This window comes from Oryctolagus cuniculus, chromosome 2 (assembly GCF_051225735.1).
Source record: "Oryctolagus cuniculus isolate XC-2025 breed Fujian yellow rabbit chromosome 2, ASM5122573v1, whole genome shotgun sequence".
NCBI lineage: Eukaryota > Metazoa > Chordata > Mammalia > Lagomorpha > Leporidae > Oryctolagus > Oryctolagus cuniculus.
This window is the reverse complement of record NC_142868.1, coordinates 65,139,083-65,152,272: the sequence shown is the minus strand read 5'-3', so window position 1 is coordinate 65,152,272 and position 13,190 is coordinate 65,139,083. Positions and strand designations below refer to the sequence as shown.

The following is a 13,190-nucleotide window of genomic DNA, read 5'->3' as shown; positions in this document are numbered from 1 at the left end:
CTTGTGACCAGTGGCCTACGTTCCTAAACAACTAGACTCAGAGGCCGCAGGAGGCCAGCATGCTTAAGCGCAGCTGCTGCCACTGAATTCTTGGTAGAAAAACACCAAGCTAACTTTAGGTCAGCCTCCATACCAGGTACAAGGAGTTCCAGAGATTAAAAGACACCAGTGGCTAACTCTTGTGTAGACCACAGTACAGATGTAATCTGGTAGGCCTAATCTACAGCATGAACCTCTGGAAAACCAGATGGTAAATGGTTCACTGATGGCAAGACTTTCATGAAGGAAGGGTCAGAAAAAGGCAGAACATGCCATAGTAGATCCTACTCAAGCAGTGGAAGCCCAAGAATCGCCACCTAACACTTCAGCCCCGAAGGCCAAACTTACTGCCTTGACTAGAGCCATAAAACTGGGAAAAGGCCAAAGAGTCAATATTTACACAGACGCCAAGTATGCTTTCCTCATGCACATGCAGCAATTTGGAGAAAGAGGCCTACTGACTACAAAAAACTCTCCCATTAAACAAGCGGAAGAGTTTAGCTCTCCTCTCAATAGTTTTGGGGCCTCTGGAAGTGGCCGATGTCTTCTGCAGGGGAAACCTAAAGGGGAACAGTCACACCATCAAAGAACTTGCACTGGCAGGGCAGGTAAGACTGAGGCTCTGGAAACGGCTGTAATATCCCAGCATAATTGAAGGCTGGAAATCCCTATTATATGACGCACCTGCGAAATGGACCCACCAGTGAGGTTATAGTAAAGATTCTAACATGTAGTGGACTTAAATCAAGATCATGCTCACAGGGGCCGGCACTGTGGCATGGAGGGTAAAGCCGCCGCCTGCGGTGCCAGCATCCCATATGGTCGCTGGTTCGAGTTCCAGCTGCTCCACTCCAATCCTGCTCTCTCTATGACCTGGGAAAGCAGCAGAAGATGGCCCAAGTCCTTGGGCCCCTGCACCCACGTAGGAGACCCTGAAGAAGCTTCTGGCTCTGGATCGGCGCAGTTCCAGCCGTTGCGACCAACTGGGTAGTAAACCAGCAGATACGAGATCTCTCTCTCTCTCTCTCTCTCTCTCTCTGCCTCTCCTTCTCTCTCTGTGTAACACTTTCAAATAAGTAAACAAATCTTAAAAAAAAAAATCATGCTCACAGAGGGGAGGCCCTAATGCACATGTCTTTGGAGGAAGAGGACTGCATACTATTATCAGGGAAGTAACCTGATCCTGTCCCTTCTGTCTGCAAAATAATCCTAGTGGCCACATCAAACCAGCTCCCTTACTCGGTCCTGTACAAGGGGGAGGAACGTGCCCTGCTGGACACTGCAGATAGACTCTACTGGCACGCCCCTGGCAAACGGATGCGTCTACCAGTCTTCACCTGTACTTTTTTTTTTTTTTTTTTTTTGACAGGCAGAGTGGACAGTGAGAGAGAAAGAGAGAAAGGTCTTCCTTTTCCATTGGTTCACCCCGCAATGGCAGCTGCGGCCGGCACACCGCGCTGATCCGAAGCCAGGAGCCAGGAGCTTCTCCTGTTCTCCCATGCGGGTGCAGTGCCTAAGCACTTGGGCCATCCTCCACTGCACTCCCGGGCCACAGCAGAGAGCTGGACTGGAAGAGGAGCAACCGGGACTAGAACCCAGAGTGCCGGCGCCACAGGCGGAGGATTAGCCTATTGAGCTGCGGCACCGGCCTTCACCTGTACTTTCACAAGACGGACAGGGCCTTCCCCAGTCCTAACAGAAAAAGTATGAAAGTATCCAAAGTCCTGCTGAAACAAATAATCCCACATTTTGGATTTTCAAGTTCTCTCCAAAGTGATAATGGAGCCTCCTTTGTCTCTAAAGTGACTCAGCAGACAGCCACTGCTTTAGGAACCTCCTACCATCTCCAGGTGTTTTGGAGGCCACAATCTTCAGGTGTGGCTGAAAGAGCCAACCGTACCTTTCAAAGGGCTCTGGCCAAACTTTGTCAAGAGACCTCAGAATCATGGCTCATAAGATATTGCCTCCTGCCCTCCTTAGGACAAGGACAGCACCCAAGGCTACCCTGTAGCTTAGCCCTTTTGAGATATTATATAGAGGTCCTGGCTTAGCTCTGACACCCTCCGTGATTCAGACATCCATGATCGAATATAGCATATTATCAATTTAGGGCAGATGCAAAAGGCTCTGATTGAATGTGGCAACAAGATTCCCCTGGTGATGGATCCCAGCAATCACAATCACTCTTCCCATGAAGATCTAGTTTTGTGAAAATCTTGGAGACAGGAATTCCCCTGCTGATCAATTATAGCCTAAATGGAAAGGACTCTATCAGGTACTACGTAACACTCCTATTTCAGTTAATTTACAGGAAATTTCGAGCTGGGTACATCTGTCAAAAATTAAACCTCAACCCGTTGAGTCTTCACAGGTACCCCCAGATGACAATTCTGCTCACTCTTCTGAGTCAACTGAAGAACTTAAGTATATTTTCAAAAACACAAAAAGATGTTTGCCTTTCATTTACACTTCTCCCTGGGTGAAGACATTAAGGCTGCTGCACTTTCCAGCTGAAGTGCTTTACCACCTCATCTTCTATTTCTCTCAGAGAACCGCACCCTGACACGATCTTCCACCACAATGGGAGAAAATCTTGCTACAGTCCATGAAGTTCATTTCGGAAGCCCGTCTGCTGCCTTGGGCAGCCTATCCTGAACCACGGAGCAGGCTCCACAACTACACAATTCTGTGGATTCCCTAGCGGAAGTGATCATGGACAACTAACTGGCCCTAAAATGTGCACTGTTAGGACAAGGAAGGCTATGTGCACTGACTAAAGAAACCTGTTACATTTACATTAACACTGTACTGATGGAAAGAAATGTCAAGAGGATCTATAAACAAGCCGAGCAGTGCTATGATTCTGGTAAATGAAGCTGGTCAATTCCATCACCTGGGAAACAGTAAGAAGTACTCTCCCTTTTCTGACATGGTTCCCACCCTCATTTCTTCTTTGCCCAGCTGTACTCATATTAATTGTCAGATCTGTCTCTTTCAGAATTCAACAGTTTCTCGCAAAAATGATGGACATGAAGGGACTCTAGCCATTGCCAGCCTGGTGGCAAACCTCCGGCTCCTCAGACAAAATCTCTAGATCAGTTAGCAAGGGATCTTCATTCTTGGTTAGGCAGGGACAATGCTCTGTTTCAGCATGAGGAAGACACACAAGAGTGACCTTCCTCTATCAATCTCCCTAAAGATTAAGGGAAGAAAGTTTCTGAGTACGAAAATGATGTGAGCTAGGCAGGGAGTTAGTGAATGACAAGGAGCTGAGAGATGCCAGCAGCCCTGTACCACCTAAAACCCCACCCCCTCTTCCATGCCAACCCAACATGGCTCCAGGCTCAGCATACAGAGACCCATCATGCACCTGAGCCTCACTTCCCTTCATGCGGGAGATGCCATGATGACCATGTGGAGTCACCATGAGACCTTCTTGGAGACTGCTGCTTACCAAGGTCCAGCCCAAACTCTATCCCATTCGACTACTCAATTAGGGCATCATCCCCTCCACTATGAAGGGACCACCCAAACTCCTGGGGACAGCCCCCATTCTTTCCTCATGGAGACATGGTGCCTGCACATCGGAGTGTACACAATCCCTTTAACTAAATTCTACTTTCCTGCACCTCTATCTCCATCTTTGCCTTGAATTCCTCTCTCAGGTTGACACAATAACTTGGAATAAACCCAGCTAGGCACCATGTTACCTAAAACATCTTTGTTGTCTATGTTTGTGTGGTTTTCTTTTTTTAAAGGACCGGACCACTTGGCTATGATCTGTGGCCTACCACAAACACCAACTGGTACAATCAAAGGTCCATGGAGAGCAAAAGAAGAGATCACTGAGGAGGTCCTCCTGCAAAGTACCACTCCTGGAGACCTGGCACTCAGGGAAGAAGGGGCAAGGAATAATAGACAGGCAGATTATTATTATTAGGATAAGACTGGGCAAGCAGCCTGGAAAACCAACGCTGGGCAAAGAGGTTCTGCCCCTCCATGAACTCCACCCAAAGACCTCTCAGCACGCTCAGGGGTAAAGGCAGCCTAGAGGAATGGCTAAGAAGGCAAGTTGCGGGGCAAGTACTGTGGTGCTTGACACCCACATCCCATAGTGAGGGCCTGGGATCAGGTTCCACCTCTACTTCTGATCCAGCTTTCTGCTGACGCACACCCTGGGAGGCAGAAGATGATGGCCCTGGTACTTGGGACCCTGTCACCCACGAGGGAGAGCTGGATTGTCGCTCCCCCTCTTCGTGGAGGAACGACACTAAGTCCTGCCTAGGCTTCATATCCGAGTCACGGCACCATTATGTCGCTCCCACTCGTCGCGGAGGAACGACACAGGACCCTGCGCTGTTCTTTCGTCTGCTCGGCCCTCCCCGGGTTCGCTGCTGGTTCTTCCCGGGTTGGCTGCTGGTCCTTCCCGGGTTGGCCACCATCCCTTCCACCTCCGTGGAAGGGCGGTTCCCCCTGGCCACATTCCCCACTTCCGCAGGGGAGCGGCACACCGCCGGCCGGCTCTCTCGGGGGCTGCACAGGTGTTCCCCTTAGATGTTCCTGGTGCATGCCGTCTCTCTCCTCCTTTATAGTCCTCCTCCGCCAATCCGTGCTCGGCTGCCCACACGCCGAGTACGCTGCTCTCCTCCAATCAGGAGCAGGTCCTACAGTTTATTGGCTGAACTGGAGGCAGCTGTGTAGAAGCTGTTTTCTCCTCTCCCAGCGCCATATTGTGGGAGAGCAGATGCATAGAATAAGTCTTAATTCCAGTAACTCAGTCCAGTCCGGGTTGCTCCCCACACTGGATAGAGTGCCTTACATCTGGCTTTTGCCTAGCACAGCCCTTGCTGTTACAGGCAACTGGGGAGTAAACCAGTGGAAGGAAGACTTTCTCTATTGGTTGGTCTTTCAAATAAAATAAACTGGGAAAAAAAAAAAAAGACACCAGCTTAGACAGTCAAGACTGACTTCAAATCCTAGCTCCACTTACCAGCAATGGCAATTTCTCTGTGACTCAATTTATCATCTGTAGCCAGCCAATTTAAATATCACCTTTTAAGACTAATGGAAGGGGGCCAACACTGTGGCATAGCAGGTAAAGCCACCACCTGCAGAGCCGGCATCCCCTATGGGCACCAGTTCGAGTCTTGGTGGTTCCACTTCCAATCTAGTTCTCTGCTAAGGCCGGGGAAAGCAGTAGAAGATGGCCCAAGTCCTTGGGCGCTGCACCCATGTGGGAGGCCAGAGGAAGTGCCTGGCTCCTGGCTTCGGATGGGCCCAGCTCCAGCTGTTATGTCCATTTGGGGAGTGAACCAGCAGATGGAAGACCTCTCTCTCCCCCTTTCTCTCTGTAATTCTGCCTTTCAAATAAACAAATTTAAAAAGACTAATAGAAGAATAAAATAAGATCTCACAGAGCTTAGCACAGTGGCTAGTACACTAAGGAACATGTTGCCAGTCTATCTACTATCTTCAGAAGTAACCTGAACCATCACTCAGTTCCTAAACAGGAATGTCAACACTACAACCTATGAGGTAGGCAGCATAGCCCTCACTTTAGAGTTGAAATATGAAGGTTTAAAAGACTCAAACTCATCTAAACTTACTCGATTTGTAAATGGTAGAAGAGTAAAATCTTTTCAAATTTTTTGTTAATTTTTTTTAAAGAGTTAAAGAGAGAGGTAGACAGAGAAAGAGATGGAGAGAGAGAGGTCTTCCATCCACTGGTTCACTCCCCAAATGGCCTCAATGGCAGGAGCTGGGCAAATCCAAAGCCAGAAGCCAGGAGCTTCTTCTGGGTCTTCCAAGTGGGTGCAGAAGGCCCAAGGTCTTGGGCCATCCTCCGCTGCTTTCCCGTGATTAACAGACAGCTGGATCGGAAGAGCAGCCAGAACTCAAACCGGCTCCCATATGGTATGACGGCACTTCAGGCTGGGGCTTTAAGCCACCACATGACAGCACCGGCCCAAGAGAGAAAAATCTTTACTCACATCCCAACAAGGCTTGCTTTATGTCATCTACTTCCAAAAGCTTAAAAGTATTTGACAATAATGCTTCAGTACTCCAGCGTCACAATTCTTGTATGAAATTATGTACCTGTAAAATCCTCCAGCCTCCCCTAAATTCTAATTCCATACAATTAGAAACACTTGACAATTTCTGACAGACTATGGAAAACACAAAATTTTTTCTGAACACAGTAGCATAACAAATATGAGGAAATCAAGGTGACCAATGGTCAAAAGTCCACCAGACCCATAGTCTAGCAGACTTTTTATTTTCAGGATTTGTGTAATTTGAGGCCTAACAATCTACATATTCCAACTAGCCTGTATGACACCTCTTTCCAATTGTTTACTGTGTGTAACAAAATTGACAAGAATTAACAGTTACTCCAAATATCCTCTCCCATCACCCCTTACACAATGTAGGAAAACTTAAGTCACTTTGTTGCCGCCCTAAAACAAAACATAAGCAAATTTAAACTGAGTATGTTACAGTGACTCTCACCTCACAGAACATAATTTAAAACTGTAATACTGTAAGCTGGAAATATTCATAATCAGTCAAATCTGTATCTCCAAATAAAGACCCAACAGTGTCAAGGAAAATTGGAATAACAAGTCATCTTAGTCAAAACTGTCCCCACTTCTGCCTACTACCACCAAAAAAATGGTTACCCAGTTTCCTGAAAATAAAATCATATTAATTGCTAATATTATTAAAAGTTTAGGGGCCAGTGTTGTAGACTGGCAGGTAAAGCCACCACCCATGAGGCTGGCATCCCATGTGAACACCAGTTCACATCCCAGCTGCTCCACTTCTGATCCGGCTCCCTGCTAATGGTCTGAGAGAGGCAGCAGAAGATGGCTCATGTGTTTGGGCCCACCACCTATGTGGGAGACCCAGAGGAAGCTCCTGGCTCCTGGCTTCAGCCTGGCCCAGAGCTGGCCATTGCAGCCACCTGGGCAGTGAACCAGTGGATGGAAGATCTCTGTCTCTCCCTCTTTCTCTGTAATGCTGACTTTCAAAATAAATAAATCTTTAGGAAATAAAAAAACGTTTAAAATGAAGGACATGCCTTATTTTTGAAAGTAGTAGTGACAGGGATAAGCCAAGGCATTTAAGCTTACTTCACTTTCTATTTGTTTTACCCAGGTATTACATGTTCTTGTAATCCCTTCTGGTAAGCACCAACGAGGAGTCAGAATAAAACATGAAAATCATAGCAGAAGAAACTAAAACGTCTAAATTATTTCAAGAATGCGCTGCAATTTCAATTATCAGAAACTCCGCAGGTACCCAAGACCAGAAAGAATTACCGCACAACTGTAAAAGTCAAATATTGATACAGGTGCCTTCCATGCCTCTGCGGGGTGCACAGCATCAGCACTGACATTTACTATCTGCTAAGTAGTTTCAAAGTGCAACTGCACAAGTCACATAGCTGGCTTGCAGCGTGAAGTTTATGACAGCTAATATGCTGGGAGAGGCTGCGAAGGTGTGATGCTTGTGCTAACTTTCATCAAGCCAGCAACAGGCTGTGACCAGACGGAACCTCAGCCCAGGTGCCTTTCCTCACTTCAGGAGGGAAACTTAAACCGCTACCTTCATGGATAATGTAACGAGGACTGTTCCATAAATTTATAATGCCATTTAGGGCTTTCTTATCGCTGCTTTTTAACAGCGTTCAAAGACAATGTTCCTATGAGAAAAGTACCTGCGAATATGAAGAAGGAAAACAATTCGGTTTCAAACTGGAAAAAAAAAAAATCCAGGAATGTTTACTAGAAGCACCTAAGAAGGGTTAAAAACTCCTAAAGCCACATTCTAGAGAAAGTTGTGAAAGAATTTCCAGAAATAACAGAAGTTATCCTCAATGATATATTATTTACACTTACAATTAGAGATCCCTCCTATTATTACTACAATAATTGTGGGAAACTTTCCTGGGATGAAGCACACTTGTGAACGCTCAGCTCAACTTCAGCTCCTGAACTCCTTAGACGAGAATTCTATTCGGCTTCTCTTGGCCTCCAGGCAGGAATGAAATGAGTTGTTACCAAAATAAGTAAGTAAAATCGGCTCCTCCATACCCAAGATTCAGTGCTAGGGTTTGTTTCACCATTCTCACTCCAAAACAAAATCCGCCTTTCCAAGACCTAGGAGTCAGCGCAAGTTTTCAGGTGAAGATGAACACCGCGGCGAGGGGCGAGGCCGACTACACCCAACCACGAGGGCTCCATGCTGGGGGCGCATCCGGTCAAGGACGTGCGGCCCGAGATGCCACAGGTGGCCGGCAGCGAGAGTGCCCACCTGGCAACTGGGCCTCCGGGGAGGGGCCCCGGCCCATCCCCACCTCCGGCCTCAATCCAGCCAACTTTCAGCCGAGGCAAGCTCGGGACAGGGCTCAGGCGGCCCCTCTGGATCCGCTAACCGGACACGGATGCCAAGCCAGGACACCAGTTCCACCCTTCCCCGCGAGCCAGCAGTGTCTCAAGATCCCGGAGGGCCGTGGGCGCTGGGGGGCCCGGGAAGGGCGGCTCGCTGGCAGAGGCAGCCCTGCCTGGAGCGGCCTGTCCAGCGCTCCCCTCCCGGGATCCCCAGACGCAGGCACCCGGGGCCGGCGACGCCCCACACCCCTCGCGCCGGGTCTCCCGGACAACAACGGCGGCGGCGCCCCGCGCCCACCCGCGGCCCGGCCGCCCACCTGTCCCGAGGGTCGATCCAGCTGGTCCTGCGGGTGTTGTGGTCGATGTAGAAGACCTTGCCGTCGTAGTCCCTGGCCTCCTCCCAGCCCCGGGGTAGCGGCAGCTGCCCGCTCCCGGCCCGCCTAGGCATGGTCGGCGGCCTCGCCGGCGAGCGGCGCCTCCATAGGGGCCGGGCGCGGGACGCGGCGGAAACGCAGCTGCCCCGCCCGGCCGCCGCACCCGACGCGGGCGCCGGCCAGGGGCTGAGGGGCGCGGGGCGCGGCGCGCGGCGGGCCTACGGGCGGGGGACGCCTCTGGAAACCCTGCTCTCGGCGCCGCTGGGGGTCAGTCCACCATGTCTGCGTTGGAACAGGCGAACGAACCCCCCTCCTCCTCGCCGCCGCTGCAGCCTCCGCCTCTTCCTCCTCCTCCTCCTCCTCCCCGTCCCCCAGCGGCCGCCGAGGGTCGCGGCGCCCGAGCCGCCCGAGCCGCCGCCGTCTGGGCTCGGATCCGGGAAGCTCGGCCCAGCGGCGGCCGCGGCGCGCCGGGCCTCCTCATTTGCATGCTATTAGCATGCGCCCCGCCCCGGCCCGCCCGCGCGCACTGGGCTCATCTGCATGCACATTCCTCGCCGCCGCATTCCTGCGCTTAACCCCGCCGCTGCCGGGGCGCTGCGCGGGGCGGGCGCCGGCCGAGCGCGGGCGCGGGGGAGGGGCGCCCCGGGGCCAGGTGGGCGGGAGGAGGGCGGAGGAATGCGTTGCTCGCTGCCTCGCCGTGACCCCGCGGTTCTCCCTGGGGCCGAACCTTTGGGAGTTTTGGAGTCTTTTGCGCTGCCTCTCAGCGTCTGTTCGTCTTCTAGGGAAACCACAGACTTTCCAGAGGAAAGGGGTGGGGGAAGCCGTCCTCGGAAGAAAAAGTCCCAACCAAACGAGAGGGCACCCGGGCTGCCCCCTGAGGCCGCGCCCGGGCCCTTCGGAGCCCCCCGGGCGGCTCGAGGCGCTGGCGGAGGGCGAAGAGCCCCGGGGCTCTGGGAAACGTGTCGGTGGGGCGTTCAGGGCGGCGTCTTCCCTTGCGGCCCTCACAGGGCGCCTGGCCCTCGGTGACCTCAGCGGAGCCCGCGGGCGTCGCAGCGGAAAGCAGAGGCGGGCGCCCTCCCCTCCGGCCGCGGGCGGGACTCCGGACCGGCCGGGAAGCGCTCGGGCCGACCTGCGGCCGTCGCCGCCCGCTGCCGCGCGGCCTGGAGACCGGGAGCCACCCGCGCCTCGACCCGCCGCGTCGGGGTGCGCTCCGGTGTGGCGCCCTCGGGCGGGTACCGGCTTCCCTGCGGGGCTTGGAGCAGTGGGCGAAGACACAGCCCACCGCCAGGCGCTTCCTTCCCGTCCAGGCTCCCGCCCTGGGAAGTCCCCCACCCCGAGCCCGGCTGCGGCCAAGACGGGGTGGGCGCCCCGCCGGAGTGAGGCCGGAGCTGCCTGGGCCCCGGGTGAGCCCGGGGTGGGATGCAGATCTCCCCTCAGGACCTCTCCTGCATAGAAGGCCGAGCTGAGGGCCGTGCCCGGCCACAGGGTTGGCGGGGCCTGGGACTGGAGTCGCCATCCATGGTTTCTAAGCGGATTCTCTTAAAACGCCAACCCGGGACCTCCTGGCCTTTGCCTCTGGGTGCGAATTGGCTGCATGCTGCCGCTAATGCGTAACTGCCCGCCTCGGCAGGAAAGGCGGGGGCCTCCAGAGGGTGCTGGGCGGCCTCGGCCCGCGCGGGGAGTCGGAGCCGCGAGGGAATCCGCGTGCCCGCCGTCGAGGCATCCGCTGCCGTCCCCAGGGAAGAGACGGGATGCAAGGCTCTGGAGAGCAGGGGCGGAGGCTCAGGCTGGGAGCCAGGTCCCTGCCGTCTGGGGCGAGGCTCCCAGGACAGGTCAAGGGGATGGTACTGGAAGCCGCTAGAAACAGGAGAGCTTGGAGGGCACAGAGGAAGCGGAAGGGGGCGAAAGGAGGCACTCAGGACGAATTCCCTAGCTTCCTCTGACGCTTTCGGGGTCTTCCTCTCGGGCACCCGGGTTTTGCGGTTCACCAAGATGCGGCACTCCCTGAGTTGGGAGGTGACCACACAGGGGGAGCTTCACTGGGTCCAGATGGCGTGAGACATCCTGTTGGATTGCTGAGTACCGTGAAAAAAGACGAGGCCTAAAATTAGTCTGTCACGCGACGGAGCAAACGTGCTTTGCTTTGGCCCTCTTGCGTGGGCTACACTTGTATTGTGGTTCACTATGGCGTCCTTAGACAAGCTCCCCTCCCCCAATAATTTAGCAACATTTATCATGGTAGAAGGAAAAAAAAACACACTTTGCTGCTTCCATAATTGAATTTGTTTCACTGGGATGAGCTACTGTACTTCTTAGGATAATTTGAAATTTGATAAGCATTCAGCTAAGCATTTTCACCCAAATTCTAAAACCAGTGAGGAATCCAAAATAACACACCACACTAAATGGCATTTATTGTTCCATAAATCTTCAGACTTCAAAAAGAAATGCTAAATAGGCAAAACTCTAAAAAGCAATTAAGAGACAAGCTCACTTTTTTCCCACTGGCTACCACAGGAAACATTTGGTCCTACAAAAGCAGTTAAAACGACAAGAAGAGTTGCTACTCTACAGCCTGTTTTGTTTTGATCAAGTTTGAACTCCGTCATTCTGAGCTCACCTAGTAACATTCCTTCAGGGAATTCCTAGTGGTTCAGACAGGGACATTTCGTTTATGTTCATATCTGTGAAAAGCAAATACAAGTGAAAATTATCACCATTTTAGAGATGGATACTTTAAGATTGGATTTCAGCTCCAGATGAGCTTAGACAGATGATGCAATGTGCTCTCCAGGATGACTGCTCGTCCTTTTCTATGCAACCTTGTACCAGCCACTGAAGAGTCTGCTGCCTGGCTCTCAACATTTCCTCCTCTCCTGGCTTCATGGCTTGTCTAGTGCTAATCTGTAGGAATTAGCGTCCACTGTCAATGTCTGCACTCTGGGGGACTGGAAAATTGATGATACCAAAAGGGGTAGAGATAGCAAAAATTATTTCAAAAGATAATTTCATTTAAAGCATATATACCTTTATCCCAGCAATCGCCGCGCAGTGATTTTAATGGTGGATGTAAATGTTCTCAAGATATGCAAGGGTGTTCATTGCAGCTGGTTTGATAATAAGAAAAAACTGGAAAAACCACCAGCGGCCATCAGTAAGGAGCTGATGAAGGAGTTATGAATCCATACTTAGCAAGCATTTTAAAAGCATTATATATGCTATTACCCATATGCTGATAAGGAGACATGTCCAGGATATACTAAGTGGAAAAAAAGCAAGGTGCAAGAAGACATTGGCTGGCTAACTTCCCTCCAGTTCTGGAGGTGGGAGCAGTCATAAAATGTAAAGAACAACACTCTTATACACTTCCTCTGTATCAAAGGGAAAACAGATAGTAAAGGAAGTTTATAGAGAGGATGGGGGCTGTCAGGGAGGTTCCATCAAAGAAGTAGACATGAGGTAAATGGCCATTAAGAAAAAAGGGTTAAGCTGGAGAGGAACAGAGATGTGATACCAAAATGGACAGGCACAGCAGACCTGCTTCTGGAGAGAAAATAGATGTGCAAAGTTCAAAGATGAATCTGGCACGGAGCAGACCAAGACTGGCTGGAGCCGTCTAGTTAGGAGGCTGTTGTGATAGCATAGGTATGAGATAGATAAGGTCTGGATTAGAAATAAGGCAATAGAGGATGAAAAGGAATGATTTGGCAAGAATTTGTGACTGATTAGATTAAGAAGGGAGAGGTGAATAGACGAAGGAATTTGGGATGATTCCAAGATTTTTAGGCTGTCAAGAGTGACTCCGAGAGCTGGTGAAAAAAATGAGGAAGTCGAAAGAGGGATCTGATATGGGGTTTGATTTTAGAAATTAAAGATTCCCAGCAGAAGACTAAAGGTCGGGACTGCAAATCTGTGGTTGGACAGCACCCATCTGAGGTTTGCACATAGCTGAGGCTTCAGGATTGAATCTCGGGAAGGAAATGCCAGTACAAGTTGGAGAGAATTAAGCAACCCATCCATAATCCTGTTTTTGGCCTGTAACTCTTAAGTAATTTGATATGATTTTGTTTATTTCTTTATGGTCTCCGTTTTCAGTAATATGTCTAAGAGTTAGTTGCTAGCATGTACAACTACCTTTGAATGAATTATTTTTGTAACCCTTATTGTTATGTTAGTGAATCAATTCCGTGTAGGACAAGATGAACTGGTTTTTAATATTTTAATATCCCTTGTGTTTTCAAGGGAGATTAGGGATTATATATACTGAAAATTCTAAATAAAGGGAAACTCCTTTCTTTCTGAGTCAAACTAGTGGCTTCTTTTTCCTCTTCTGCAACAGAACTGGTTAAAATAAATAATGCCTGTAATTTTCATGAATAGGTAA

At 50.7% G+C, this 13,190-nt stretch overlaps 1 protein-coding gene across 4 annotated transcripts in view; it reads right to left on the bottom strand.

Annotated features, from left to right (window-relative positions):
* WWC2 (WW and C2 domain containing 2) overlaps nucleotides 1-9,245 on the bottom strand; it is a 262,176-nt gene extending 252,931 nt beyond the window's left edge. The window contains exon 1 of one of the 4 annotated variants that reach the window (XM_008250200.5): nucleotides 8,750-9,245. In XM_008250200.5, coding sequence (XP_008248422.2) covers nucleotides 8,750-8,880 — 131 coding nt within the window. In that variant the 5' untranslated portion in view covers nucleotides 8,881-9,245. Of the gene's footprint in view, nucleotides 1-8,135; nucleotides 8,312-8,355; nucleotides 8,486-8,749 lie in introns of those variants that run through there. The other 3 variants (XM_089325521.1, XM_089325520.1, XM_070068324.2) reach the window with 3 other exon arrangements.
* Nucleotides 9,246-13,190: the final 3,945 nt, after the last annotated feature.